This window comes from Lygodium microphyllum, chromosome 5 (assembly GCF_053477565.2).
Source record: "Lygodium microphyllum isolate KBCC chromosome 5, Lygodium_microphyllum_v1.1.10, whole genome shotgun sequence".
Lineage (NCBI taxonomy): Eukaryota > Viridiplantae > Streptophyta > Polypodiopsida > Schizaeales > Lygodiaceae > Lygodium > Lygodium microphyllum.
The window spans coordinates 90,548,565-90,575,101 of NC_141139.1; the positions used below are offsets into that span (position 1 = coordinate 90,548,565).

At 43.8% G+C, this 26,537-nt stretch overlaps 1 protein-coding gene across 11 annotated transcripts in view; it reads right to left on the reverse strand.

Annotated features, from left to right (window-relative positions):
- LOC148036128 (FAD/NAD(P)-binding oxidoreductase) overlaps positions 1-26,537 on the reverse strand; it is a 67,815-nt gene that overhangs the window by 26,986 nt on the left and 14,292 nt on the right. For 10 of the 11 annotated variants that reach the window (XR_015690906.1, XR_015690905.1, XR_015690911.1 and 7 more), the window contains exons 2-5: positions 3,031-3,130; positions 2,836-2,931; positions 2,652-2,732; positions 2,464-2,571 (exon numbers count right to left, since the gene is read on the reverse strand). Coding sequence is in view for 1 of the 11 variants with exons in the window: in XM_087678122.1 (XP_087534248.1) it covers positions 2,509-2,571; positions 2,652-2,732; positions 2,836-2,931; positions 3,031-3,130 (340 nt within the window). In the remaining 10 variants the exon portion in view is untranslated. Of the gene's footprint in view, positions 1-2,426; positions 2,572-2,651; positions 2,733-2,835; positions 2,932-3,030; positions 3,131-26,537 lie in introns of all 11 variants that reach the window. The other variant, XR_015690908.1, reaches the window with a different exon arrangement.

Below are 26,537 nucleotides of genomic sequence, written 5' to 3' on the forward strand. Positions count from 1 at the left end.
CATAGATGTCATATGCTAAAAGCTCACAAGATCAGATGAAGTCTGCACTCTCAAGATATTGGCCACACCATCAAGCTCGAGAGAAAGCTTGTTAAGCACCGTCCCCATTAAATGTGCTTCAAAAAGTTGCATGTTGTGAAATGAGACTCGGCTTGTCATCACTCAGAGAATAAAGGATTAGATGGAGTCTATTGACTCGAAATTGACAATCTAGAGCTAACAAACCACAATAAGAGCCCGCATGGGTGAGGGAGTCTCATATATCTAGCCAAGCTTCACCCACACCTCAGAAGATGTTCCACACAAGGCCATTGCTGCTAGGACTTCCTTCAAGATGCATCAAAGAAGTGTTAAATATGCAGAGGCATCATTTGAGTCCCAAACAAGGACTGCTTCCAAAATTCTTCCTTTGTCCAACCAAATGGTAATGGAGACAGTTGTTGAGGACAAGGAGCCAATCCCAAGACGAGGTACCATAATCGCTTCATAACCACACCTTCATAACAAAACTCCAAGTAGAGTAGTCGAGCTTCGTAAGTTTATGATCAGAATTAGATCACACATGTGCTATAAGAATAAATAAAGTCAAAATGAGAGCGTGAGAGATACTTGGGGTCATTTTGATCAGAGAGCCCAATCAAGAGTTCAACAGTTCAAGCAATTTACACACACAAGCAGTTGAGAAAGCACAAAGACAGGCACAGTAGTGAAGTGAGTGTAGTGATAGATTATAGCAACCAACACACAACCCAATCTAAAGGCGCAAAAGCAATGCGCAAGTGTGATGAAGATCAAATATTGGTAAAAACAGAGGTTTACCAGCAGGCAGGAGCAATCTGCCCACAAACGCAACGTCTTAAGAGGAAAACAGCAGGATGCAGTAGTAGAAACCATGGTGAAAGCAGTCCCAGCCCTCACAACAGGAGCAGCACCAAATATGCAGGGTGCATCCACTTGTTGTAGCAGAAACCAGGTCACCTGCCAGATGAAAGGATACCTAGCAGGTTGACAGGCCACCCTAAGTGAAGGAAGGGCTGAGAGTGAAAACTACAAAACACAACAGATGCAGGCCTGAAAAGAGACAGTGGACAGCAGCAAACAGCACAAGAATCATAGAATCCAGCCTTTTGATACAATGTGAGAATGCACAAATGAACAGAAGCCTGGCAAGAACAAAGCATAACACTGACACAAAGAGATGAACACCAGAACAGGCAGTGGAATCAATAATGAGAAGCATGAGATGCACAATACAATACCTCAGGGGTACCAGCACTGTAACCAGCAGTGCCTCCAGTCTCCCTCTCTCCAAGGATTCATGGCGATGCAATGATACAACTGAGAGTTGAGAAGCACATAAATAGGCCACAGGACGAGCCTAGAGACAACAGGTCAAACCCATAATACACCTCCCAGCTGCCCACATAAAGGCCTAAATAAAGTGCCAAAAACAAATGAAATATACAAAGCTAACAAGGGCAATGCCCATGTGCACTATGCACACCATAGTGTATCAAGTATCTTACCACTATCATAGTTCTATTACATGTGTAGATCATTGAAGCTTTGCACATGCATGCCCTGAATTGCAAACCATCGTGTGTAACAGTTTATGTGACCTAAGATTGATGCACCGAGCAAAGTGGTTGAGTCTTGCTCAAAGTACAGAAAAGTAAAGCACTAGGAAAAAAACGTATTGAACAACAATTAAGCCTTTCATCTACAGTGCTCTATTCAGCCTTTAATGTAACAGTGCTCATATTGAGGCATCGATAAATAAAACAAAGATAAGAAGCTGCACTCTACATGCAGACTGGAGACAAGCTAAAAGACCTCTGTTTCATATGCAATAGTGTATGAATCAGCCATGACAGGATAGGTAACTACAGGCTATGGTATGTACAAAAAGTCAAGTTGTGGGTGGGATACACGCACTTCTTGTACAACAGTGTCTCTCAGTTCTAAATGCCCATATTCTACAAGTGTTCACAAGCGATTGCAACCCCATGACTTCTGCTCCAACCAACATAATGGTGAGCAAACATCACAGCTTCAAACGTGTAAACTCAGATTACTAAATTGTGCATCATCGAGACACATCAAGAACGTTTTCACATGTGAGACTTCTGATCTACTAAAACATGATTAATTAAGCCTCCATTCACCCTTTTGATTCCAGCATTGAAAATTGGGCCTTGCTTTGAATAGCAGACAGTACTACCAATGACCACATAAAAAGCACGCAGGAGTAACTAGTGATCCTAGTAATCTACATTTTTCTTCTTGAGTTTTTGTACCCATTTCTATGAACTTGTTGAAACTAGTCCTAGAGAAACAGAGGAACGAAGACTTAAAATAATGTTAATTTTAGCATAAGAGCATTGACTATCCATAACTTGTCCAGGAGCATGAATAAAGAGCCCTACCAACAAATTCACTGAGGAGAGGTCAAAACCTTTTTACCTTGCAAAAACTCCCCAGTATCTGCATATTAGCTGATGCTTGAGTTTAAAAATTTTTCAAGATTTTGTCCTCCAATACACCCTCTTCAACCAAAAGAGATGTAACATCCTGTGTTGAGAACAAATGTCAAACAGTTATTTTCTGACTGCTTACAGTTTTTCAAAGGATACTTAAGATCTTGTACTCACTTGTGCCATTTCCTTTTGCCCACACAATACTGCACCCGCTTGCAGTGGATTGATAATAGATTTGGCCTTCGCAAAAGCAGCCTGCCAGATATTAAATGAATTACAAGAAGGAATGAACATGGGAATGACAATTGTACACTACCACATGAAAATTGATGTACGCTTCCATTAACATTTCATATACCTGAACATACCCACGTTCTCCAGTCCAATCAGCATCAGGCTGAGATAAGACAGGTACAATTTTCACTCCTGAAGCTTCCCATTCTTTAAACTTCTCCTGGTAACAGCCATAAATAAAACTTTGCATGTGTTACACAAACCGCAGGTTCTGACTAACAATCAGACACAGACAAGGAAGCAAGGTAATGAGCTAGACCTGATATGCCATTCGTGCTAGATTACGAGTTCCGTAATACAATCTGACATCAGACCTTTTATGTGCATCAAACCCAGCCTCAATAAGTGAGCGGACGGGACTGCCCTGGACAGCAAGTAAAGATTAGCAAGCACTTCAAATTCTCTCCCACTTAAGGTACAGTGCCAGTATTAACAATTTCCATTTCTGGGGATCAACAAGCATGTGGAACCTTGACAGATTTTTACAGTCCTGGAAAGTCACACTGTGAATTACCTCTAAAAGCATCAAACTGTGCCCAAAATATATTGCAATCAAGACTTTCACATTACTCTATGTAAGGTCTCTCATGTACTTTTGCATCCTCCAGCTCAATTCTCCATTATAACTTATTCATCAAACTAAATTCTATAACCCAAACTTTTCTTTTAAAGAATTCCGGCTTCCTGGCTCCACTTGCAGCATGTGTCATGTTCAATCCTCACCTAAATGTCCATAACTCCCCTTTTTAAGTTTCTAGAATCCAACCACCAGCCATGGGACAACTGTCAAGCTACCAAAAAATGAGGGATTAATCTTGTTAGCATTTCATGTATTTCATGCCATTCATCTCTTGGTTGTGAGTTGTAAAGTCTCACTGAGACGTTGGAGCTTTGACAGTATGTACATTTTAATTTCCAGCCTATCAGTTTGTTTTGTTGTGTTCACAGTGCCTGCACCGTTCACGACTGAGTGCATTTTGTCTCTCAGACAGTTCACTGTGCTCACTCTGGCAGCAGCTTATTTGAGGGGGCAGCAGCATTTTGTTGCAGGTTGCCTGCATTTAACCACTGCTGGTCAACCAATTTATGGCTGTAGCAGCTATCTAGAGCTTCCCCCACTGCTGCCTGCTGATCACTCAGTCATTGTGCCAGTATTCTCTCTCCTCAAATTGCTGTTCTTCACCCATCTGCCATCATCCGGTGCCCTCATTGACATGTATCAGCTGCGTTCAGGGACTGATAAGTCCAGCCTTGTATTCAGCACTCTATTTCAAATCAGTTCAGTCCTTCCCTCCTTTTTCTGTGTTCTTCCCAATCTTTATCTTCCCTTCTCTCTCCATGCTCTTGTTTCTCTTCCATGGCGTGCGCACACAAATCTCAAGATTGGCCAATTCATTCGGTCCAAAAAGGATGTCACACTAAATTGTATTAAAACAAAACTTGAGAAGATTCAATAGGGAAAATGTCCCAAAAAGATCTATGGAAAGGGACCAAGAGTAGGACCATTCTTGATCCAGTGATCTTTGTCATCCCACTATTAGCAATCATATGTCTTGCATTGCAGCTCTTCAACACATTGTTGATGTCGGGGACTCTCCTCTCTTCTGATGCCACCATTTGTCATCAGTCTAACACAATGCCCTCACTATGCTTTGAGCCGCATGCAGGGATTGATCAATCCAGATTGTACTCAGCTTTCTTTTCAAGTTCAATGAAAATTTATAACTTACCATTCTCTTCTTTCATTGCAGTCTCTCTTCCCTTCTCTCTCCGTGTTCATGTTCTTCTATTGCGCACGCTCACATGGTATTGTCGCCAAAAGTGAGGACTTTGAGGTTCTAAGAAGAGAAGACCACACTCAGCTTGCTGCTTGGAGCAGATCTGTTGCAAAGAATGCATATTTTCTACATTGTTCAGGCCTTGTAGAACGGGCAGATCTGTTGCAAAGAATGCAAATTTTCTGCATTGTTCGGGCCTTGTACGAAGTGTGCAGGATATCTAAAACATCTCTTCACAAAGCGTAGCTGATTTCTCCTCTGTTCCAGCATCCCAACACTAGAACACAACAATTTTTTGTGTGTTTGCAGGTCTATTTGAGGATGCTGTGACTGACAACACATGGGCTGATGGAGATCGAGGTCCTCAAGGCAGAGACACACAGAGATATTTTCTCTGCACCCGTGTATATTTCTGCACTCCTATACAACACACCACACAGCAGATTTTCTACATTTCACACTCCTCTCTCTCTCTCCTCTCTATGTTCACTCTCTCTCAGTCTTTGTCCTATGCTTCTGCATCGCTGCACTCTGACATGGTATCAGAGCAATGAAATCAGACTGACTGATTGAAGAACCTACCGGAAGAGGAGATTTCAGCCCGACACAAGGCTGCGTTTTCAGCATTCAAGGACAAGCGGGAGGGCTGCGCATCAAAACAAGATTGAAGCAAGTGTGGGTGTGCGGGGAGACATGTCAAATCCCTCAGTCTTTTGACCTTTCTAGGCTCTGAGAGGGGCTGTTAGAGAGTCATTTCCTGGACAGCATAGTGCCATGTCAACAGTATGGACAGCAAGATGAGCCACATCAGCAGCGGTCAGACAGGTGCCACATGGCACAACAACAGTCCGCCAGTTTTTCTACACAATCGACTACATTAAATGCAGCCAACCTAATTCTGCCCATTTTTCACGTTATTTCCACAACTATTTACAAACAGTCCAGTTCAGCACTTTGATTATCTTGGATCTTGAGATCTGACATAGACAGCCTATTGTGACTAACGGCACGCGGACCGACGGAGATCAAGGTTTTGAAGCAGAGACACGCAAATATTTTCTCTGCATCCGTGTATATTTCTGCACTCCTATATACGGCATATTACAATGCAGACTTTCTGCATTTCATTGTCTCCCTCTCTCTCTGTCTCTTCTCTTTGTGTTCACTCTCTCTCAATCTTTGTCCTACGCTTCCGCATCGCTGCACTCTGACACTCAAATGCCAAAGTGTGCACAATGCCACCCAAATCAACACTCAGCCAGTAAATTACAGCATTATACTGTTGTACCACACCCGCCTCGAAATGTGTGCCCACAAAAGTAGAAAATACAACTTAATGCTTATTCTTACCAAAATTTATTGAATTTTTCCCAAATTCTCTGCCCAATTTGACTGTAATAGCAATTAAATGCTGTTGTATTGCTTGTTGCTTGCTTTGGAGTGCGTGTCGAGCAAAAGCCCCAAATTTCTTTCTAAAATTTCAAAGAAATTGAAAAAATTTATACCTCACATGAAATTTTTGCAAAAATATCACCTCGGGATGCGTATCAACAGTGAACAGCAGCTGAAATCTGCCTCATGATATGTGCCAAATCCAAAAAACTAAAAAGCCCCAAATTTTCTTGAGCCAATGTGGAAGAAACTGCGCAATGTCTATGAGTTTGGTAACAATTTTGTGCAAAGGGCCTCCAATCGGGCAAAAGTCCCCAAATTTTTTATCAAAATGTCCATGAAATTGAGAAATTTCCTCGAATTGGTTGTCAATTCGAACTCTAGTAGCAAAAATTAGCAAAAGCCCCAAATTTTTGGGTAACATGAGCTGAGATTTAAGAAGAGATGCCTGAAATAGACTAGAAATTCCAGAAATTTTAAGAAAACCCCAAATCTGAAAATTAGGGTTTCTGCACTTTTTAGGGTTTGCAGAAATTGGCGGGTAGGACTGAGAAAATGGCAGGTAGAGCTCAGAAAATGGCGAGCAGAGCTGAAAACAGCAGCTGCTCTTCCAAAACAGCAACTCTTTGCGCTGCGTGCAGAGCAGCATGTGGAACTGCGCATTGGACTGCGCGCAAGCTGAAAACAACAGATCTGGAGCAAATGGACAAATTGGGGGCTGATGGCCAAACTGGACAGATTTGGAGTAGACAAGAGACGGCTCAGCTACACCTCCTCCTCCACTTCAGCAACACCTCACAGCAGCTGAAAACTCTTCCTCGAGCTAAGCACCAAGCTGACAGTAGTAGGACCTTGGGCAGGATGGCACCGGCTGATGGTGGCTAAACAGAATCCGTGCGTACGAGCTGCTCCGATACCAAATGTTGGAAAATGGCAGCCAACTATGGAGAGAGAGAGAGGAGAGACAATGACAGCAAGAGAGTGAGCTAAAGTAAAAAGAGAAGAGTGTACTTGCTAGAATGAAAGATAGAGTGAAGGTACAATTTATGTTTAGGTCAAGGGTTGACCTAGCCAACCTTAATTGCTAGTATAGCACCACCACCACCTAATGCGCCACCACCGCTACTTGATGCAACAAATGATATTTCTCCTCTTTTTTCTTGAAGCCCTTGCCTCTCATGTACTCTTCACTTCTCAAAGCCCCTTGGGCTCTAATACCATGTAGAAATTACACATCACAATGGATAGAATCTTAGCAAGAAGAAGAGAACACTTAACAAATATGAGAAGAATAGAGTGTTTTAATTTCAAATAGGCTATCCTGTCTCAAGACATCAAATACCTTTCTTAAACACGCGAAATGATCATGTAATGGTTTTATATAAATGAGAATATCAACAAAGAACACTAGCATAAAATAAAAGAGGAAAGGGTGCAAAATCTTATTCATGAGACTATGAAAGGTAGCAAGGGTGTTTGTCAATTCGAGTGGCATGACTAGAAAATGGCTCACCAACTAACTAGAGTTAGGTTTATTTTACTCTAGAGCCTAGTATCACTACTTTTAAGTTTCCAAGACACTAGGTGTACACACCTTACATTGACACTTAAATAAGTGTCCACACCACACAAATTACATTGGGTGCTGCCTATAGAATCGGCAAATTCTAACAATTTAGCCTATCATCTTAGAAGTAGGTCAAAGAAGAGGGGTAATGCAACAAATAAAGGCAAAAGTAGAAGTAAAAGCAAGGGCAAACACCAAGATGTTACTTACTATCAGTGTGGACGTAAAGGGCATAAAAAGCTCGAGTATCGATATTACAAGAAAGAGCAAGAAAGAAAGAATAATTAAAAGGTGAGAAGGATCGAAGCTTGCACGCGAGCTATGGCGGGAGAGCAAGAGCAAAAAAGAGAGAGACAAGAAATGGGAACTCCAACAGTCACAATGTGTGACCGGGCCTTCCTTTATTTACTAGTCACTAAAAATGAATGTAAAGAATAAAGTGACATGACGGGCGCCCGCCACCTGCAGTGTGCAGTGGCGGGTACTGTCACTGTAGTAATACACGGGGCGGCACGGCGGAGGTGCCTTTACCCCAACAACCTCTCACTTAAAGGCGAATCTGCCCCAGTGAGAGAGAAAAGAAAAGAAAAAGACAGTACAACTGCACATAGGTACAAGGGACGAGGAAAGGCAGCATCTCATCCAACGGCCCATCAATCTCCTGAGGAAGGCAAAGCGCTCAGTAGTGAGGCTTTTCGTGAGCAGATCTGCAGATTCTCGTCAGTGAAGATCTTGACAAGGTCAACAGACTTGTCCTCCACGACACCACGTATGAAATGATACCTCACCTCAATGTGTTTCGTCTTTGCATGGAAAACCGGATTCTTAGCCAACTGAATGGCACTCATAGAATCCGAATGCAGTGTAGATATAGCATCAATCCCAAGGTCAGCAACTAGACGGCCTAGCCATATGGCCTCCTTGCAAGCCTCAGTGGCTGCAACATACTCGGCCTCAGTGGTAGACAAAGCCGTACACTTCTGAACCCTGGACATCCAAGAGATAGCACCTCCAACATAGGTAAATACATAGCCAGAAGTGGACTTCCTACTATCTGCATGTCCTGCATAATCGGAGTCAGTGTACCCCACGACCCCTGTATCCTGGCTGCCATAGCAAATACACATATCTGTTGTACCCTTCAAGTACCTCATGATACCCTTCATGGCATCCCAATGTTTCCTACCAGGTGTAGCCATATAGCGTATCACAACACCAACTGCAAAGACAATATCTGGACGAGTGGCTATCATGGCATACATCAAGCTGCCCACGGCTGAAGCATACGGGATCTGGCCATCTCGGCCCTCTGCTCATCTGTCTGCGGACAATCGGCCTGTGATATCTTCACATAAGAAGGCAATGGACAACCAATAGACTTTACGTCTTGCATGCGGAAGCGCTCAAGGACTTTATGAATATACTGTTAGCAGAGTATTTGTCAGCTCATGTGTGAGTCTGAGCTTGATCTGGGCTAGGCATTTTTATTAGGTATTTTTCTGGTGTGGCATTTTATGCCATTGGGGCATTTTATGCACCAGTCGGCTAGCATTAAATGTTGTCCGACTAGCATTATTGCTCCCCACTTTTTCAGCCTATTTATACTCGGTGGCTCCTCCTCAGTCAGTCACTTCATCTTCACCATCTGCAGACTCTGTGGAGAGAGGAGCCAGTGCCAGTGCCCACGCAGCCAGTGACTCACTGTTGTATGCGACTGTCTCGTGTTCAGATATATGGATTCCATTTCCCGTGCATACATCTGAGTTCTCATCTGTATCGTGTTCTTTCTTTTCTCTTTTTGTCTTGTGTTTCAGCAGTTTATTTCAGCACATGTTTATGCTTCCACCGCTGCTCCACTTCTGACATGGTATCAGTTTTCAGGATTTGTGTTTCTGCTGTGTTTTCTTGCTGATTTCAGGACTGTTTTGTACCCCTGCTGATCAGACGACTGCTGTCGCAGCCAGGCGACCTGTTTTGGGGCTGTTTTCAGCCTGCGTTTTTTGCAGTTTTGCCATCGCCTGCTGCCTACGCACCCTCTGCTGCCTGCGTTTTTCATCAGCAGCTGCTGGCGACAGTTTTCTACCTGCTTTTCTCCAGTTTACAGCCTGCGTTTTGCTGATTCAGCATCTCTCGTGGCTGGGTGACTGTTAATTCAGGCCGTTTTTGCTATTTTTGGCAGTTTTTGACTGATTTTTTAACTTTCTGCAGCAGATTTTGTCTTCTATTGATCAGATTTTGGGTTATATTGCATGTAAACTCTCATTTTCTACGGTCTGTGCTTGTGTTTTGGCTGTGTTTCCTCTCTCAATTCCATCTCTTCTCTACTTCTCTTCTTATCCTCTCCATATGGCTCCTCCGTGCACTTCCACTGATGATAAGTTACATGGACCTAATTATCTCTCATGGAGTGCTATCATGAAAGCTTGGTTTGTGCAGAAGCGGTTATGGTACATGGTCTGTGGAGCTATTCCTCGACCTCTCTGTCCTTTTTCTCTTCCTGAAGACTTTGATGAGGACAACCATGAGACATCCTTGAGATTACAGGGGCGGCTTCCGGCACATTATGGAGGTGAGGCTTATGTAGCTTCAGAGAGGGGTGACGGGAAGAAGAAGTCGAAGGCCCAGTGTTACCACTGTGGCAAGAAGGAACATTTGCGGAAGGACTGCAAGAAGTTAGCGGCTTCCAGGAAGAAGGAGCAGAAGACGAAGCGGGATGCTGACTCTACCGATGAGTCCTCTCCTTCATCAGACTCCGACTCCGCTCCTCCGACCAAGGTGAAGTCCAAGGTACGGAAGGGCTCCTCTTCTTCGGATCGCGGGAAGGGCTTGGTGGCCCCTTCCTCGGCTGCTTTCTAGTGATGGTGATGAGGTCATCCCTCACGACTCTCTTGTGCCAGAGAGGGAGTGTGAGCGGGTGTTCAGATGGGGCAGCCGCGCCTCATCTATACTTTTATACAGGTGCACAGGTTCCAGAGAGGGACGTCCCTGACGCATCGATTTCGGTCTGGCGGAATCAAATCCTGGAGCTGGGATTGACATCCAGGTTCATGCTGAGCTGGTTATCTGACAGAGAGCGGGAGGCTTTCGTCTGGAGCTCACATGAGGGGACACTTTGGCGGTCTGGCCAAAGGCAGGGACTCCATGGTCACCTATGTTCAGAGGCATTTTTGATAGGATGGTCTTGTATGCTACTACGAGACATTGATGATGGACACAGAGACATGCTATGATCTTCTCTATTTTCAGGTGTTTGGTACGATCGACATCGACATCAGGTTCTCTCCGAGGCACCTTGGTGGTGGCTTGATCACCCACTGCTTGGGTATCCATGGTTCTACTTGGTGGTTCTATGTTGTATAGTTTCTGATCCCTTTTCATTGTACTATTGTATTGTATCAGATCACTCATGATCTGAGAGAGGGTGTTAGCAGAGTATTTGTCAGCTCATGTGTGAGTCTGAGCTTGATCTGGGCTAGGCATTTTTATTAGGTATTTTAGGAATTTTTCTAGTGTGGCATTTTATGCCATTGGGGCATTTTATGCACCAGTCGGCCAGCATTAAATGCTGTCCGACCAGCATTATTGCTCCCCACTTTTTCAGCCTATTTATACTCGGTGGCTCCTCCTCAGTCAGTCACTTCATCTTCACCATCTGCAGACTCTGTGGAGAGAGGAGCCAGTGACAGTGCCCACGCAGCCAGTGACTCACTGTTGTATGCGACTGTCTCGTGTTCAGATATATGGATTCCATTTCCCGTGCATACATCTGAGTTCTCATCTGTATCGTGTTCTTTCTTTTCTCTTTTTGTCTTGTGTTTCAGCAGTTTATTTCAGCACATGTTTATGCTTCCACCGCTGCTCCACTTCTGACATATACTCCCTCTATGACAAGTAGAGGAGTCCCTAATGCCTGTCGCGTCTAATGTGCATACCAAGTATGTGAGAGGCCTGTCCCAAATCCTTCATCTCAAAGCTCTTCTTCAGCTGAGATTTAAGAGCATCTAACTCATCATGAGCTTTCCCTGCTATCAACATATCATCCACATAGAGTACCAAAATAAGCAATGAACCATCACGGGCTTTCTTCGTGTAAAGACACGGATCCATAGCACTCCTGATGTAGCCTTGTGACTGCATAAAGGCATCAAACTTATGATACCATTCCCTAGGTGCCTGCTTCAAGCCATAAAGACTTTTCTTCAACTTGCACACTAGGTGCTCCCTGCCAGGTTCTGCAAAGCCCTTAGGCTGCTCCATATAGATCTCATCATGCAAGTCTCCATGCAAGAAAGCCGTCTTGACATCCATCTGATATAGATCTAAGTCAAGCTGAGCAACCAAAGCCAAGACCAAGCGCAGGGTGATCATCTTAACCACAAGAGAAAAGACCTCATCAAAGTCTACACCATACTCCTGCTAAAAACCCTTTGCTACCAATCTAGCCTTATATGCTAGCTTGGGGTGTCCAGGGGTACTTTTCAGCTTGTACACCCACTTGCATGGCAAAGCCTTCTTGCCCTTAGGCAAGGCAACCAAATCCCAAGTCTCATTTTTATGCAAGGAGTAAATCTCAGACTACATAGCCCTCTCCCAGGAGTGACTGTCACCCCTACGCATAGCCTCATTATAAGTGAAAGGCGCTCATGCATCTGTAACCAAAATATAATGCATAGAGGGCTGAAATCTATCATGTGGACGTCTGTCTCTAGCAGACCTTCTCACTGCAGTCTCTGCTACCTGCCTAGCTGCCTGCTGTCCAACACCCTGACCATGAGTATCTGCTGCAGCTGTAGGCTGTCCAACTGGCTGTGCAGGAGCTCTAGACTCCTCCTGAAAGATCACTCTGCGGATCTCAACCACCTTCTCAGGCTGCCTGTACATATTGTCTTCATGAAAGACTACATCATGGCTGCGTACTATTTTCCGCGCCTGCAGATCCCATAGACGATAGCCCATCTCTCCTGAATCACCATAACCAAGAAAGATGCATTTAATGCTCTTTGGATCCAACTTACTCCTCTTGTCCTTGGGCACATGGCAGAATGCCTCACGTCCAAAGACACGGAGATGCGCATAAGAGGGTGGCTTACCAGCCCAAACTTCCTCTGCAACCTGAAAATCCAATCCACTAGAAGGCAATCGGTTTATGACGTGCACCGCCGTACTAACTGCCTCAGCCCAAAAGCTCTGTGGTAGGCCTGCATGGCTAGCCTGACTGATCCAGATACAGTAAGATAAGAGTGAAACCACTCACGGTAAGGCGTCACATGGAAGGACGCACCTGAATCCAATAACCAGCACTGTGCATACATATTAGGTGTCTCAGTCAAGTGTGAGGCATCAGAAGAACTAGCTGCAAGTATAAACTCATCACTACCATCTGAATCCTCGGTCTGCGTGACATTAATTTCTTCAATCTTGACGCTGAACTTCGCAAGTACTATGCTGCAATCAGAGGACTTCTCCTGCACTCTCTTTCCTCTTATCCTTGCGCTTCTCATTGCGCAACTCATGACACTATGGTCTGATATGGCCCTTTTTTCCACAATGATGACAAGTGACATTAGCGTTGCGTCCACGCGACTTACTACGCGACTTTCCACGAGATTTGGACCGACCCTTCTGAGAGTCACGGTCACGGCCATTCCCACGTTCATTCCTGTCATTCCTGCCTCTAACTGTCAAAGCATGTGAAACACGAGAGGCATCCAAGTTTTTGCGATTAACCTCTTCCTGCAAAAGAGCACTCTCAACATCATTCAGTTTCAGAGTAGCACTAGAGACACATAGGGCAGTGCGGAATACATCCCATGACTCATTCAGAGTCCCAAGCAAGAAAAGAGGAGTTACTTTCTCTCCAAAGGTGATATCCTGTGAAGTCAAGTTCTTCAGTATAGCATGGAATTGGCTCAAGTGAGCAGACATAGTCGCATTATTCTTCATGCGCAGATCCATAAGCTGCTTCAACCAGTACATCTTACTCGCCGGACTTTTCTTATTATAAAGATTCTTGATCTTATTCCATAGATCCCATGCACTCTGTGCTTCCTCAAATACATTATAATGTACATGTTCAGTGAGAGACAATACAATCGTGGACTTGCATAGCTCATCAAGTTCAAGCCAGTCGTCATTGTCCATAGTTTCACGCTGCTCCCCACTCAACCGAAGTGGCTTAATCAAAGATTTCTGCACCAAGACCTACCAAATTTGACTCTTCCAATAAGAGTAGTTGGTACCATCCAACTTTGTGATGTTAAATATAGCATTATCAATCGAAGAGGACGCCATAATGCAGGCTGGAAATGCACAGACAATGTAAAACTGCTGGCTGTTTTACTGCAGAAAATGTCCAAAATCCACTGAAATGAGCTCCAAATGGCGAGAAAAGTGTGCCAAAAGATGCTGTCCACTTAGTACTAGGTGCGGTACACCAAATCAGGATATTTCAGCATAAAAAATACTGCTCAGTCCACCAATAAATGCTTGCTGTAATAAATTTCAGAATTGCAATAATGAGAGCAAACTGTCCCAAAACTGAATCTAATGTCAACTAAACAATGCTAGGTCCAAAGCCGGCATAAAGAGGACAAAGCAAAGCCAAATGACAGTGAAAATACATGAGCATAACACCGAGAGATGTCAAATAGCATCTGCCAGTAAGAGGCACACCCCCAGACAATCTAGGCAAAATGTAGAACCAACTGCCAACACTTGACACAAATAGGTGTCTGCTCAAAAGAAAGCGGATCCAAAATTGAGACTCAGCTCATAAGCATCCTGTGAACCAAGACATATACTCAATGCAACATCCAATTGTCGAAGTATAATCCCAAAGTCTCAATACATCTATAACTACTCAATGACATAGACTGCTCCAATAGCATGTAATCCCTGCTCAAGGTCAAGTAAGCATGCAAGATGCTCCCACTGGCACAAAAGGCGTACAATCGAGTTAAGGGCTCAAGCAACCACTAAGCAAGACATAATCCCAATGGCAAGATCTCTGTCAAGTCAATACATCCAGTAGCAAGCCAAAGTCAATATCCCTGTGAGTCGGAAGTGCTCAAAACATCCAAATCGGAGCTCCAAAATATCTGTCAAGCATGGACGAACTAAGAGGCATCAACCACGGACCAAAGCATGTAATGCATAGAGCTTATCCGTCAAGTACAAACAATAGGCATAAGCGGCCCAAATGCCAGTCAAGTCGACCAAACTGCCAATGACAAACCAATAACAACGGAGCAAATGCGATGCTCAAAAGCATTCCGAAATCATGATCATGAGTTCGAAGTCGATCCCCAAAGTGTAATACATCATGACATAACCCATAGCATACATCCGGTATCGATAGAGAAGCAATACATGTGACAAATGAGCTTCAGCCCGCTCATGTACAGCAGCTCCAAACAGTCCAAAACTGTCAATTTCCAGCCCAAAAACAATGCCAAATCATGGGCAAATCGAATGCATACATTCCCAAGACATTAGGCATCATGTAGACCGCATACGGGCATCAAACAAGGTAACCGGAGTAGAGTATAAGCATCAAATGCCAATGCCAAGTGTGGCTGCCCTGTTTCCAACACTGTATAACAGTAAATGACGGTCCCAAATCTGAAGAAATCAGCCCCGAATGATCAAGACCAATGCCCAAAGCTTGAATGATATCAAACATGAAGTCTATATCCCTCTTGATCAAGGTAGAGAGCAAGAAGCAATGGCCAAGTGTGGAGCTGAAGTAGACGAGTGCTAACAGTCTGAAAAAAAATGGTGCAATCTGCCCTGTTGGTGCTGAACTTGCTATTGCTCCACATGGGCTGGAAGGGGGTAATGGGGGGCTCAAGAAGGGCCTATCAAAGGCCTATGACAAGCCTCTTTGAGCCTTGATAGGTGTAAGGCACAATATGAGGGGAATAAGCTTCAAGGGTTTGAAGCCATGGCTGCCCTTGCTGTTTGCAACTTGTAGACTGAAATAAAACCCTGAAAAAATGATCAAATACCTCAGTACCAATGCCTTGAAGGTGCCTCAATAGGCCGGGAAGATGCTCGGGAAGCCGGGGAGTGACCGAAGCTCGGGGAGATCGGATATGGCTGCCGAGATGGAGATCCAATGCATGAAGGGAGTCGATGCGAAGGTAGAGAAGCACCAAGTTGAGCTCGAGCAAGAGGAAGCCAAGCTCTGATACCAGTTGAAAGGTGAGAAGGATCGAAGCTTGCACGCGAGCTATGGCGGGAGAGCAAGAGCAAGAAAGAGAGAGATAAGAAATGGGAACTCCGATAGTCACAATGTGTGACCGGGCCTTCCTTTATTTACTAGTCACTAAAAATGAATGTAAAGAATAAAGTGACGTGACGGGCGCCCGCCACCTGCAGTGTGCAGTGGCGGGTACTGTCAGTGTAGTAATACACGGGGCGGCACGGCGGAGACGCCTTTACCCCAACAATAATAGGGAAAGGAAAAAAGGATGACAAGAAAGATGATGACAACTCTCCCTCAAAAGAACGTGCAAAGGCAAATGTTGCATCTACTGTGATCATTGAAGAGTTCTTTGACACCAAAGAGATACTTGTTGCAGCCTCATACAATGTAGACATTATGGCAGTAGCAGATGATATGCACATCACCAAAAAGGAAGTAATTAATGCCTTACTTTCAGCTTATGATGGGCTGTGCCAATCATAGATAGTGGACAGCGTGGACAACGTGGACAGCAGCCAATCCGATTATTTTTTAGGCATTATTTTCAATCTATTTATAGGATCTATCTCCGATAGTCTTGATTAGTCGTGTCTCAACATTTCAAGCTGCAGAACGTGGAGACTGCCCTTGAGGCTGACAGAGACCGAGATCTTCAAGGTGGAGACATACACAAATATTCTCTCTACACGCATGTATAATTTTGCATTCTTATACAACATTCTTCACTGCAAATTCTGTGTGTGTGTGTGTGTGTGTCTGTGTGTGTGTGTGTTCACTCTATCTCAGTCATTCGCTTCCACATTGCTTCACTCTTACATGGTATCAAAGCATTGAAGGACTAACCTATGGTGGGACCCATCTGAAGAGGAGATTTCAGCGCGAAACAAGGCTGCGTTTTCAACGTTAGCAGGTGGGCTGTGCATTAGAACAAGGCTGAGGCAAGTGTGGGCATGCGAGAAAAGAGGAGATTTGCTGAAGCTGTTGCTGTTTTTTGCCAATAGAGAAGGAAGAAGGCTGTGTTTTGGGCCTTCAAGTGCAGATTTTACCTTTTCATCGTCTCCGGTGGGTAAAGAAGAGAGGGACGAGCTAACCATAACCCTAGCAAGCTGTATGTTCACAGTCAGAGAAGGCTACTCTTTGTGTTTTGTGCAGGCAATGTATGTGAAGATGTCTTTTGAGGCCGAGACACAGTTTCAAGCAATTGTGGACCAAAAGGTGCCCATTCTACCGGCTCTTCCTTCAAAATCAAGATCAAAAGCTCGATGGTGAGAACTACCGCATCTGGCAAGTCATGATGCTTGCCATATTGGAGTCCTATGATTTGGCAGAGCTTGTTATGGAGGCTATCAATCGTCCTTCGCGTAATGATTCCCGACTCTCTTCCAATGAGAAGGTGGAGTTGGCAAAGGCTCGAGCACATTGGGATAAACTCAATGCTCACATTCGTTCGTTTTTATTTCTCTCATATACTACAATTGTTATCTCATATAGAGCATTTGACAATGGCTAGGGAGATATGGCTAGAGTTGGATCAAATGTATAATCGGATGACTTAAGTGCAAATGCAGACCATGAGTGTCAACAAGTCATCATCCATGCGGGAGCATATCAACAAGCTAAGGCAGCTTCAGATGCAAATTCAAAACACAGGGAAGGTGATCAATTCTGAAGACATGGTGATAACTCTCCTTTCACGGTTACTGCCTCACTTCAGTGGTTTTTATTCCGCCTTGATTGCTTAAGGGCGGTCTGAGACTCTTCGATGGAAAGAGTTGGTTCCTATGGTCTTGGACCAAGAGGAGCAACTAAAAGAAACCAATGCTTCGAAATCTGAGGCTTTGGTTAGTCAATCCTCTCAAAAGAAGGGGAAGGACCAAAAGAAAAAGAAGGAGAACAAATCTAAGAAGGACAAAGACAAAGAGTCTACTTGTCACATTTGTCGTAAAACAGATCATTGAAAGAAGGATTGCCCCGACAACAAGAAGAAGAAGAAATCTTCAAAGGATTCCCAAGCGGTGGTTGTTCCCTCATCAATAGCTTTCCTCCGTTCAGAGGTGGTTGAGGATTCAACCTTGACAGCTTCTGATGCTGCATCGACCACCCCATTTACTCGGGAGTGGATTGTTGACAATGGTGCCTCTTGGCACATAACTCCTTCCGCAGGTGTTACTCATTTGCAACCTTCTCATGGTCAGATTCTCATTAGTGATAGTTCGTCTATTCCTATTCAAAGACGGGGCAACATGCATCTTATTCCAGACGGGCGTGGTGGTGCCCATGCATTCAAATTACTTTATGTGCCGGCTTTGGATTATCATCTTCTCTCAGTACACAAGATTTGTATCCTCGGTCTTTTGGTCGAATTTGATGTGGATTCTTTTCGGATTCTTGATTGAGGATCAAGATAGGTTCTTTCTTCAAGTTATGAGGAGAATGGAGTCTACAAGTTGCGATCTTCTTCTGCCTTGACTTCTCTTCTTCTTACCTCTCAAACTCAATCCAAGCTTTGGCATACTCGATTTGGCCACCTCAATTATGATTACCTTTCGAAGGCGTCGAAGGACCAGTTTGTTCGAGGTTTGTCGAATATTGTGGTGAGCTAGCAACCTTGTGTATCCTGTATCCATGGAAAGCAAACTCTTGATGTTGTTCCCAGCCAAGCTTCGAGATGGTCTTCAGCACCCTTGGAGCTTGTTTCTACTGATCTTTGTGGATCGATGAGGACCGAATTGTCAAAAGTGGTGCAACAATGAAAGTGTAAACATAAGCTGTAATAAACTGCCGAAACACAAGACGAGAGAAAGGGAAAGCAAGAACACAATACGGATGAGAACTCAGATGTATGCTCAGGAAATGGAATCCATATATCAAGCACGAGACTGACGCATACAACAGTGAGTCACTAACTGTGTGGCGGGCACCGGCTCCTCTCTTCACGAGACCTCCAAGTGGTGAACTGAACTAACTGAGGAGGAGGAGCCCAAAATATATAGGCATAAATAATGCCATAAAATGTCAAGTCGGCCAGCATTTAATGGTGGCCGACTGAAAACAATAAATGCCATAATAGCATAAAATGCTACACAATAAAAATGCCTACAAGAACTACATAAAGTGCCCAGCCATAATACATGCTCCGACTCACACTGTACATATGAGCTAACATACTCTGCTAACACCCTCTCTCAGATCATGGGTGATCTGATACAATACAATGGTACAATGAGAATGAATCAGAAACCATACAACATAGAACCTCCAAGGAGAACCATGTATACCCAAGTAGTGGGTGATCAAGTCACCACCAAGGTGCCTCGGAGAAAACCTGATGTCGATGTCCTAACAATAGAGAAGCTCATAGTATATCTTTCTGTCTATCCCAATGTCTCTCAATAGCATACATGAACATCCTGTCAAAAATACCTTTGGAACATGCGTGACCATGGATTCCCCTCCTTTGGCCAAACCACCAAAGTATACCCTCATGTGAGCTCCAGATGAAAGCCACCCACTCTCTGTCAAAGAACCAACTTATCATGAACCTGGATGTCATCCAGAATTTGAACCTGTCATACTTCGATCGATGTATCAAGGATGTCCCTCTCTGGATCCTATGCAACTGTATAGAAATATAGAAGAGGCACGGCTATCCCATTGTAGGGCAAGGTTAGGCACGAAGATCGAGGTAGACAAACCTTACGCGCAGTGAGAGAGACAGAGAGTGTGAGTGAGCAAAGTAGAGAGTGAACACGTTTTTCGATACAATGATAAGAGTACCACTTTAGGTTTTAGATAGATATATATATATATATATATATATGAAAGTACAATGTGCTAAGGGTGTATTCACACCCATGCACATATAAAAGGCACGATGGCACTTTATTCCCAACAACCTCCCACCTAAAGGCAATGTGCCTCAAGAGGAGAAAAGAATCAGCTAAGTCTAAGTATGTACAAAGCTGAAATAAATATATCTATCCAACTTCCATCATATGTCGGCAATGAGCAAACCGCTCTGCTGGAAGACCCTTTGTGAGAAGATCTGCAAGATTATCATCTTTATACACTTTGACAAGCTCAATGCTCTTGCTTTCACGTACATCTCTAATGAAGTGATACTTCAGCTGTATGTGCTTTGTCTTTGCATGAAAGACAAGATTCTGTGCTAGCATAATAGCACTCCGACTATCACAATGGAGAGAGAGCAACTCTGCGATACCAAGCTCTCCCACCAGACGTGAAAGCCATAAAGCCTCCTTACATACCTCAGTAGCAGCTACATACTTTGCATCTATAGTAGACAATGCAACACACTTTTGTAGCCAAGAGATCCAAGAGACCGCTTCTCCTGTGAAAATAAACCGATACCCAGAAGTGGACTTCCTGCAGTCCGCATGACCAACATAGTCTGCATCCGTAAAGCCAACAACAGATGCCTTCTACTTTCCAAAGCAAATACACAACTCCTTTGTGTCTTTGAGGTATCTCATAATACATTTCACTGCATCCCAATGCTTCTTGCCAAGGATTGCTATATATCTGCTAACCACTCCCACTACAAAAGCAATATGAGGACGTGTAGCAACCATAGCATACATCAAACTGCCAACAACTGAAGCATAAGGTATCTTGGCCATTTCAACCTTCTCATCATCAGATGTAGGGTTGTCCTCTGCATTGAGTTTCACATATGGAGGCAATGGAACTCCCATTGTTTTTCCCTCCATATTGAAACACTGCAAAACTTTGGAGATATACTCCTGCTGAGATAGATAGAGTAAGTCTTTAGATCTATCTCTAAGTATTCGCATACCAAGAATGTGATTTGTATCACCCAAATCCTTCATGTCAAAGCTACCATGAAGACTTTGCTTCAATGAATCCAAGGCATGAGTATCCCTGCCACCAATCAGCATGTCATCAACATACAAAAACAAGATAATCAGGCTGTCATCTGCTGCCTTCTTGGTGTATAAGCAGTAATCCACTTGACTTCTATGAAAGCCTTGGGACTACATGAATGTATCAAACTTATGATACCATTCTCTTGGTGCTTGTTTCAGCCCATACAAACTCCTTTTGAGTTTGCATACCATTTTTTCTTTCCCTTGTTCAACAAACCCTTCAGGCTGCTGCATATATATATCTTCATGCAAATCACCATGTAAAAACACAGTCTTTACATCCATCTGTATGAGCTCCATATCCTCAACTGCAACCAAGTCCAAAATGGTTCTCAATGTAGTCATCTTGACTACAGGAGAGAAAATCTCATCAAAGTCAATTCCATGCTCCTGCTTGTATCCCTTTGCAACCAATCTTGCTTTGTACTTGGGTGAGGAACCAAAAGTGACCTTCATTTTGTAAACCCATTTGCATGGAAGGGTTTTCTGCCCTTCAGGCAACTGCACCAAGTCCCAAGTGTCATTTTTTTCAAGAGATTCCATCTCTGACAGCATGGCTTTATACCATTTATTGCTGTCCTCTCTGTCCATTGCTTCCTTGAAGCAAGACGGTTCACCATTGTCTATCAACATGACATACTCAGCCACATTAATTGCACCAGGAACAAATCTGTCAGGTTGTCTAGTAGCCCTAAACGATCTCCTAACCCAATGGTCATTGTTTGCTGGCTGTTCCTGCAAATTTCCATTTTCAGCATGCTGTCCTGGCATTTCAGCCTGCAAATCAGCATTAACAGCTTGCTGTCCTGGCTGTTCCTGCTCATGTAATGGCTCATTTTCATGGGCAATAGCTGGCTGATCATTTCAAGTATCATTTCCTGCATTTACAGGTTTATTTACAGCGGCTATTTGCTGCTGTACAGCGGGCACATTTTGCTGTCCAAAAGATATTCCTTTCCGGAATACAACCCTACGGACCTCCTCAGTCTTTTCGGGTTGTTTGTGCATGCGATCTTCCTGGAAGATAACGTCATTGCTGCGTACTATTTTCCTTTTCTCGAGATCCCACAATTTATACCCCATTTCACCCTCGTCACCATATCCTAGGAAAATGCATTTTTATAGGACTTTGGCTCAAGTTTGCTGCGCCTCGTAGCCAAACACTTTCACATGAGCATATGAAGGTGGCTTGCCCGACCACACTTCTTGGGGAACTCCCCTCCCCCAAAGACCTGTTTGGTGACCAATTAATCAAGTAAACAGCTGTCATAACAGCCTCTACCCAAAAACCATGGGATAATGCAACATGAGACAGCATCGTACGGACCTTATCCTGTATGGTCTGATTCATACGCTCTGCAACTCCATTTTGGGGTGGATTATGAGGGGCAATGAGCTCCCTCTTTATCCCTTTGCTGCCACAAAATGCCTGAAAGGCTTTGGATACATATTCCCCACCATTGTCAGAGCGAAGACACTTAAGTGTCTTATCTATCTGATTTTAAGCCAATGCCAAGAATTTTTTTAACTTTTCAAGCACTTCATCCTTGCTACAAATAGGGTAAACCCATACTTTCCGTGTAGCATCATCGACAAAGGTAACAAAATATTTCTTTCCCCCTCATCCTTGCTACAAATAGGCTAAACCCATACTTTCCGTGTAGCATCATCGACAAAGGTAACAAAATATTTCTTTCCCCCTAAAGATAATCCTGGCATTTAACATACATCCGAATGTACTAGCTCTAGAGGAGAAGATTTCAAAGAAAGAGACTTTTTGTGAGAAGTCTGTGCATGTTTGCCATAAATACAATGATCACAGTGTTCAAAATCAACATAATGAAGACAAGGCAAGTAACCCAAACGAGAAAGCACTTTCATTCCTTTTTGACTCATGTGTCCCAACCGGCCATGCCACAAAGAAACACTTGGCTGCTCGGTCACGACAACAACATGGTTACGCACACTAGATACATGAAGTGGATACAACGTATCACTCTTGCAACCTCTGGCAATAACCCTGGATCCCTTACAGATCTTTCATTTTCCATCACCAAAGGTGGTATGAAAACCATCATCATCTAGCTGCCCTGTGCTAATCAAGCTCTTCTTGAGCTGAGGTACATGCCGTACATGTTGAAGTGTAAAGACAGAGCCATGTTGAAACTGTAATTGCACACTGCCAATACTTGCAATCTCAGATGCATAGTTGTCCCCAAGATAGACAACACCATGTCAACCCCCTGTATATGCGGAAAACCACTCACGATGAGGGGTGACATGAAAGGAAGCACCTGAATCAAGAATCCAAGTATGCATGTCATCATCTATATCTACAAGTAGAGCATGTGCACCAAAATCTGAAGAGACAAAGAGTACATCACTCCCTTTGTCACTGTCATGAGTGACTACATTCACCTCTTCAATTTTTACACTGCTTTTCTTAGGCTGACTGTCCTTCTTCTCTTCCTTGCAGTCATCTGTCCTCTTGCCTTTTCCTTTCTCTTTCTTCCATTTGTAGCAGTCATGTTTAAAGTGACCCTTCTTACCACAATGATGGCATTCAACATCTTTTCCACGTGATTTAATGCGTCCCTTGCCATCATATTTGCCCTTTTGCTATGATCTGCCCCTAGTATGCAAAGCACTGGAAGACTTACTAGATGCATTGTTCTACCGATTCATCTCTTCCATAAGTAAAGCACTCTCTACATCAGCATACAAAAGGATCACATTAGAATTGCTCATAGCAGTTCTGAATGTATCCCAACTCTCTGGTAGAGTGCAAAGCAAGAAAGTACAAGTTGGCTGAAAATGGAGTTAAACTCACTCAAGTGAGTAGACATTGATGTACCTTCTTTCATACGCAAATCCATAAGCCTTTTCAGCCAATACACTTTACTTGCAGCACTCTTTTGTGCATACAGTTCTTCCAGTCTAGTCCATATAGCATATGCATAATCCAAACCTTCAATGTTGAAGAGTAAGGCATCAGAAATCGATAGCTCTATGGTTAAGCATGCAAGCTCATTCAACTAATCCCAATCGTCCTGATCCATGTCCGCAGCCTTTGCCCCTTTAGTTTTGATCGGCTTTGCCTGCTTCTTTTGTAACATGATATTGTAGCACTGTTTTTGCCACATTGCAAAGTTATGTGCACCTTCAAGCTTCTTTATATGCATCAAATTACTGCTGTCATTGCTGCCAGACATGGTTTTCAGCTCAAATGTGACCAAAAAACCAATAAATGCAGGCCCAAATTGTCACCCGAGTGACCAAGGTACAAACAAGTACCAATCAGCAATAAATGACCACTCAGAAGTACAGATTTCAGATCTGTAATTCAGTTTTCAGAAGCACCAAACCAAGTGCTACAGCATTATCCAACTGATTACAGCTGTTCCAAAGGCCATATGCATCACATTACATGAAAAATCCCAAAATTTCAGCTGCAATTTCTGTTGTACGTGTACCCACAGGCATAAAATTTGACACGAACGGTCAAAAGCCCCAAAATTTTGTGCTCAAAAGCATCAAACACACATCTGCATTTCCTCTGTCATCCATAGGACTGTCCAATTTTGCCAAAATAAAGCAATTTCAGCAAAACCCCCAAATTTCATCAAGTGTTGATGTCCAAATTGCGCGGAATTCAACCTGCATGTACATAAAATGACCAAACGCTGCACAAATTTTGCCCAAATCTCAAAAGCCCCAAATTGCACAAGGTCCAATGTGCCTCAATGTCGAGAAATTGGGTCAATTTAGGCCCAATTTATGCATGTACATGAAAGGCCCCAAATGTCGGGGACAAAATGTCACAAATTCCTGCAATTTCTGAGACAAATATCACTATTGCATCGAAAAAAACATCTCACGGATCAACGCCATCAGCCGTGCGCTCTGACACCCGTTGGACACGGCACCTGTTCACCTGTCCCTCGTGCCGCGTCAACTGGATACCCCTGTCGCCCGTCGTGCAGTCATTGTTCCTTGTAGACATCGCACCCTCTAGTCCACGCTTGCTACGCTATCGCCTGTCACCGTGCAGCTATCGCGCCCGTCACCAGTTTGCAGTCACATTCATCAGCGCCTGCTACAATTCCCTAGTCATCGTCAGCAGCTGTCGCATGGTCCCTACTGGACTTGCCGCCCAATCGTGAGCACCCGCGCTAGTCTTCTTCACGACCTGTTCGTTGGCTATTTGTATGCGACTTCTTCTTGCGACTATAGCCTTTGGTCAACAGCTTCTCGTCTATCGGGCTTGCAACCGGCGACTAATGCTTGTGGCTTGAGTGGACCATTGTGGCTCTGATACCAGTTTGTAGGGCAAGGTTAGGCACGGAGATCGAGGTAGACAAACCTTACGCGCAGTGAGAGAGACAGAGAGAGTGCGAGTGAGCAAAGTAGAGAGTGAACACGTTTTTTGGTTAAATGACAAGAGTACCACTTTAGATTTTAGATAGATATATGTATGAAAGTACAATGTGCTAAGGGTGTGTTCACACCCGTGCACATATAAAAGGCACAATGGCCCTTTATTTCCAACACCCATCTCACCACCCTCTCACACTCCCTCTCTAGCATTGCAAAGTCATGAGGGATGATCTCATCACCACCACTAGAAAGCAACTAAGGAAGGGGCCATCTTCCCACGATCCGAAAAAGAGGATCCTTTCCATGCCGTAGACTTGGCCTTGGCTGAAGGATCTGAGTCGGAATCTAAGGGAGATGATGACTCATCGAAGGAGTCCGCATCCCACTTCGTCTTCTTATCCTTTTTCTTCCCGGAAGCCGCTATGTGACATTAATGTGACATTGATGTGACATCAATGTCACATTAATGTCACATTAAATATTTGTGACCTTATCATTACATTAAATATCACTTTTAATATCACATCAATGTCACATTAATGTCACACGCTAACTCTTTGCAATCTTTCCGCAAGTGGCCCTTCTTGCCATAGCGGTAACACTAGACCTTCGACTTCTTTATCTTCAAACCGCTCTCTCAAGCTACAAGAGCCTCACCTGAACCTCCATAATGTGATGGAAGCTACCCCTGTAGCCGCAAAATCGCCTCATGCTCAAGTAGTGTTGAGGACATATGATGAAAATTGACAAGAGTTGTAGATGTCTGCGCCCGTAAAGCATTCACCACTCCATCAAACTCTTGAAGAAGCTTGTAGAGTGCCATACCAACAAGATGTGCCTCCGATAGGAAAGATTGCATAGTACAAAGGTGGTCCTAGATTTCGGTAACACGAAGTAGAAATGATTGGATCGTATCTTTGGTTTCAAACTTCAGTTGTTAGAGGGTCATAGAGAGTAATGGCCCTCATGGTGGAAGGAGCCTCGTACATCAACTGCAACTTCGACCATATGTCTGAAGTTGTCCTACAAGAGGTGACCCCCGACAAGACTTCTTTGGAAATACACCGAAGTAAGGCCGAATAAGCATAGGCATCATCCGAATCCCATGTAGGCACCGCTTCCTCATGGTTGTCTTCATCAAAATCAGTTAGAACAAGAGAAGGTTATTGAGGATGTGCAATAGCTCTGCCAACCACGTACCATAACTGCTTCTGGATAAACCAAGCCTTCATCACCGCACTCCACGTGTAACAATCAAGTCCATGGAGCTTGTCATCAGTGGATGTGCATGGAGGAGCCATCTGTAGAGGATTTAGAAGAGAAGTAGAGAAGAGAAGGTATTTGGAGAGGGAACACAGCCAAAACACGAGCACAGATTGCAAAAAACAAGAGTTCACATATAGTATAACCCAAAATCTGACCAAAAGAAGACAGGCTACTACAAAAAATCAACAAATCTGTCAAAAACTGCCAAAAACAGCAAAAACAATCTAAAAGTACAATCGCCTAGCTAGGAAGGAGTCAGAAACACCAAGACGC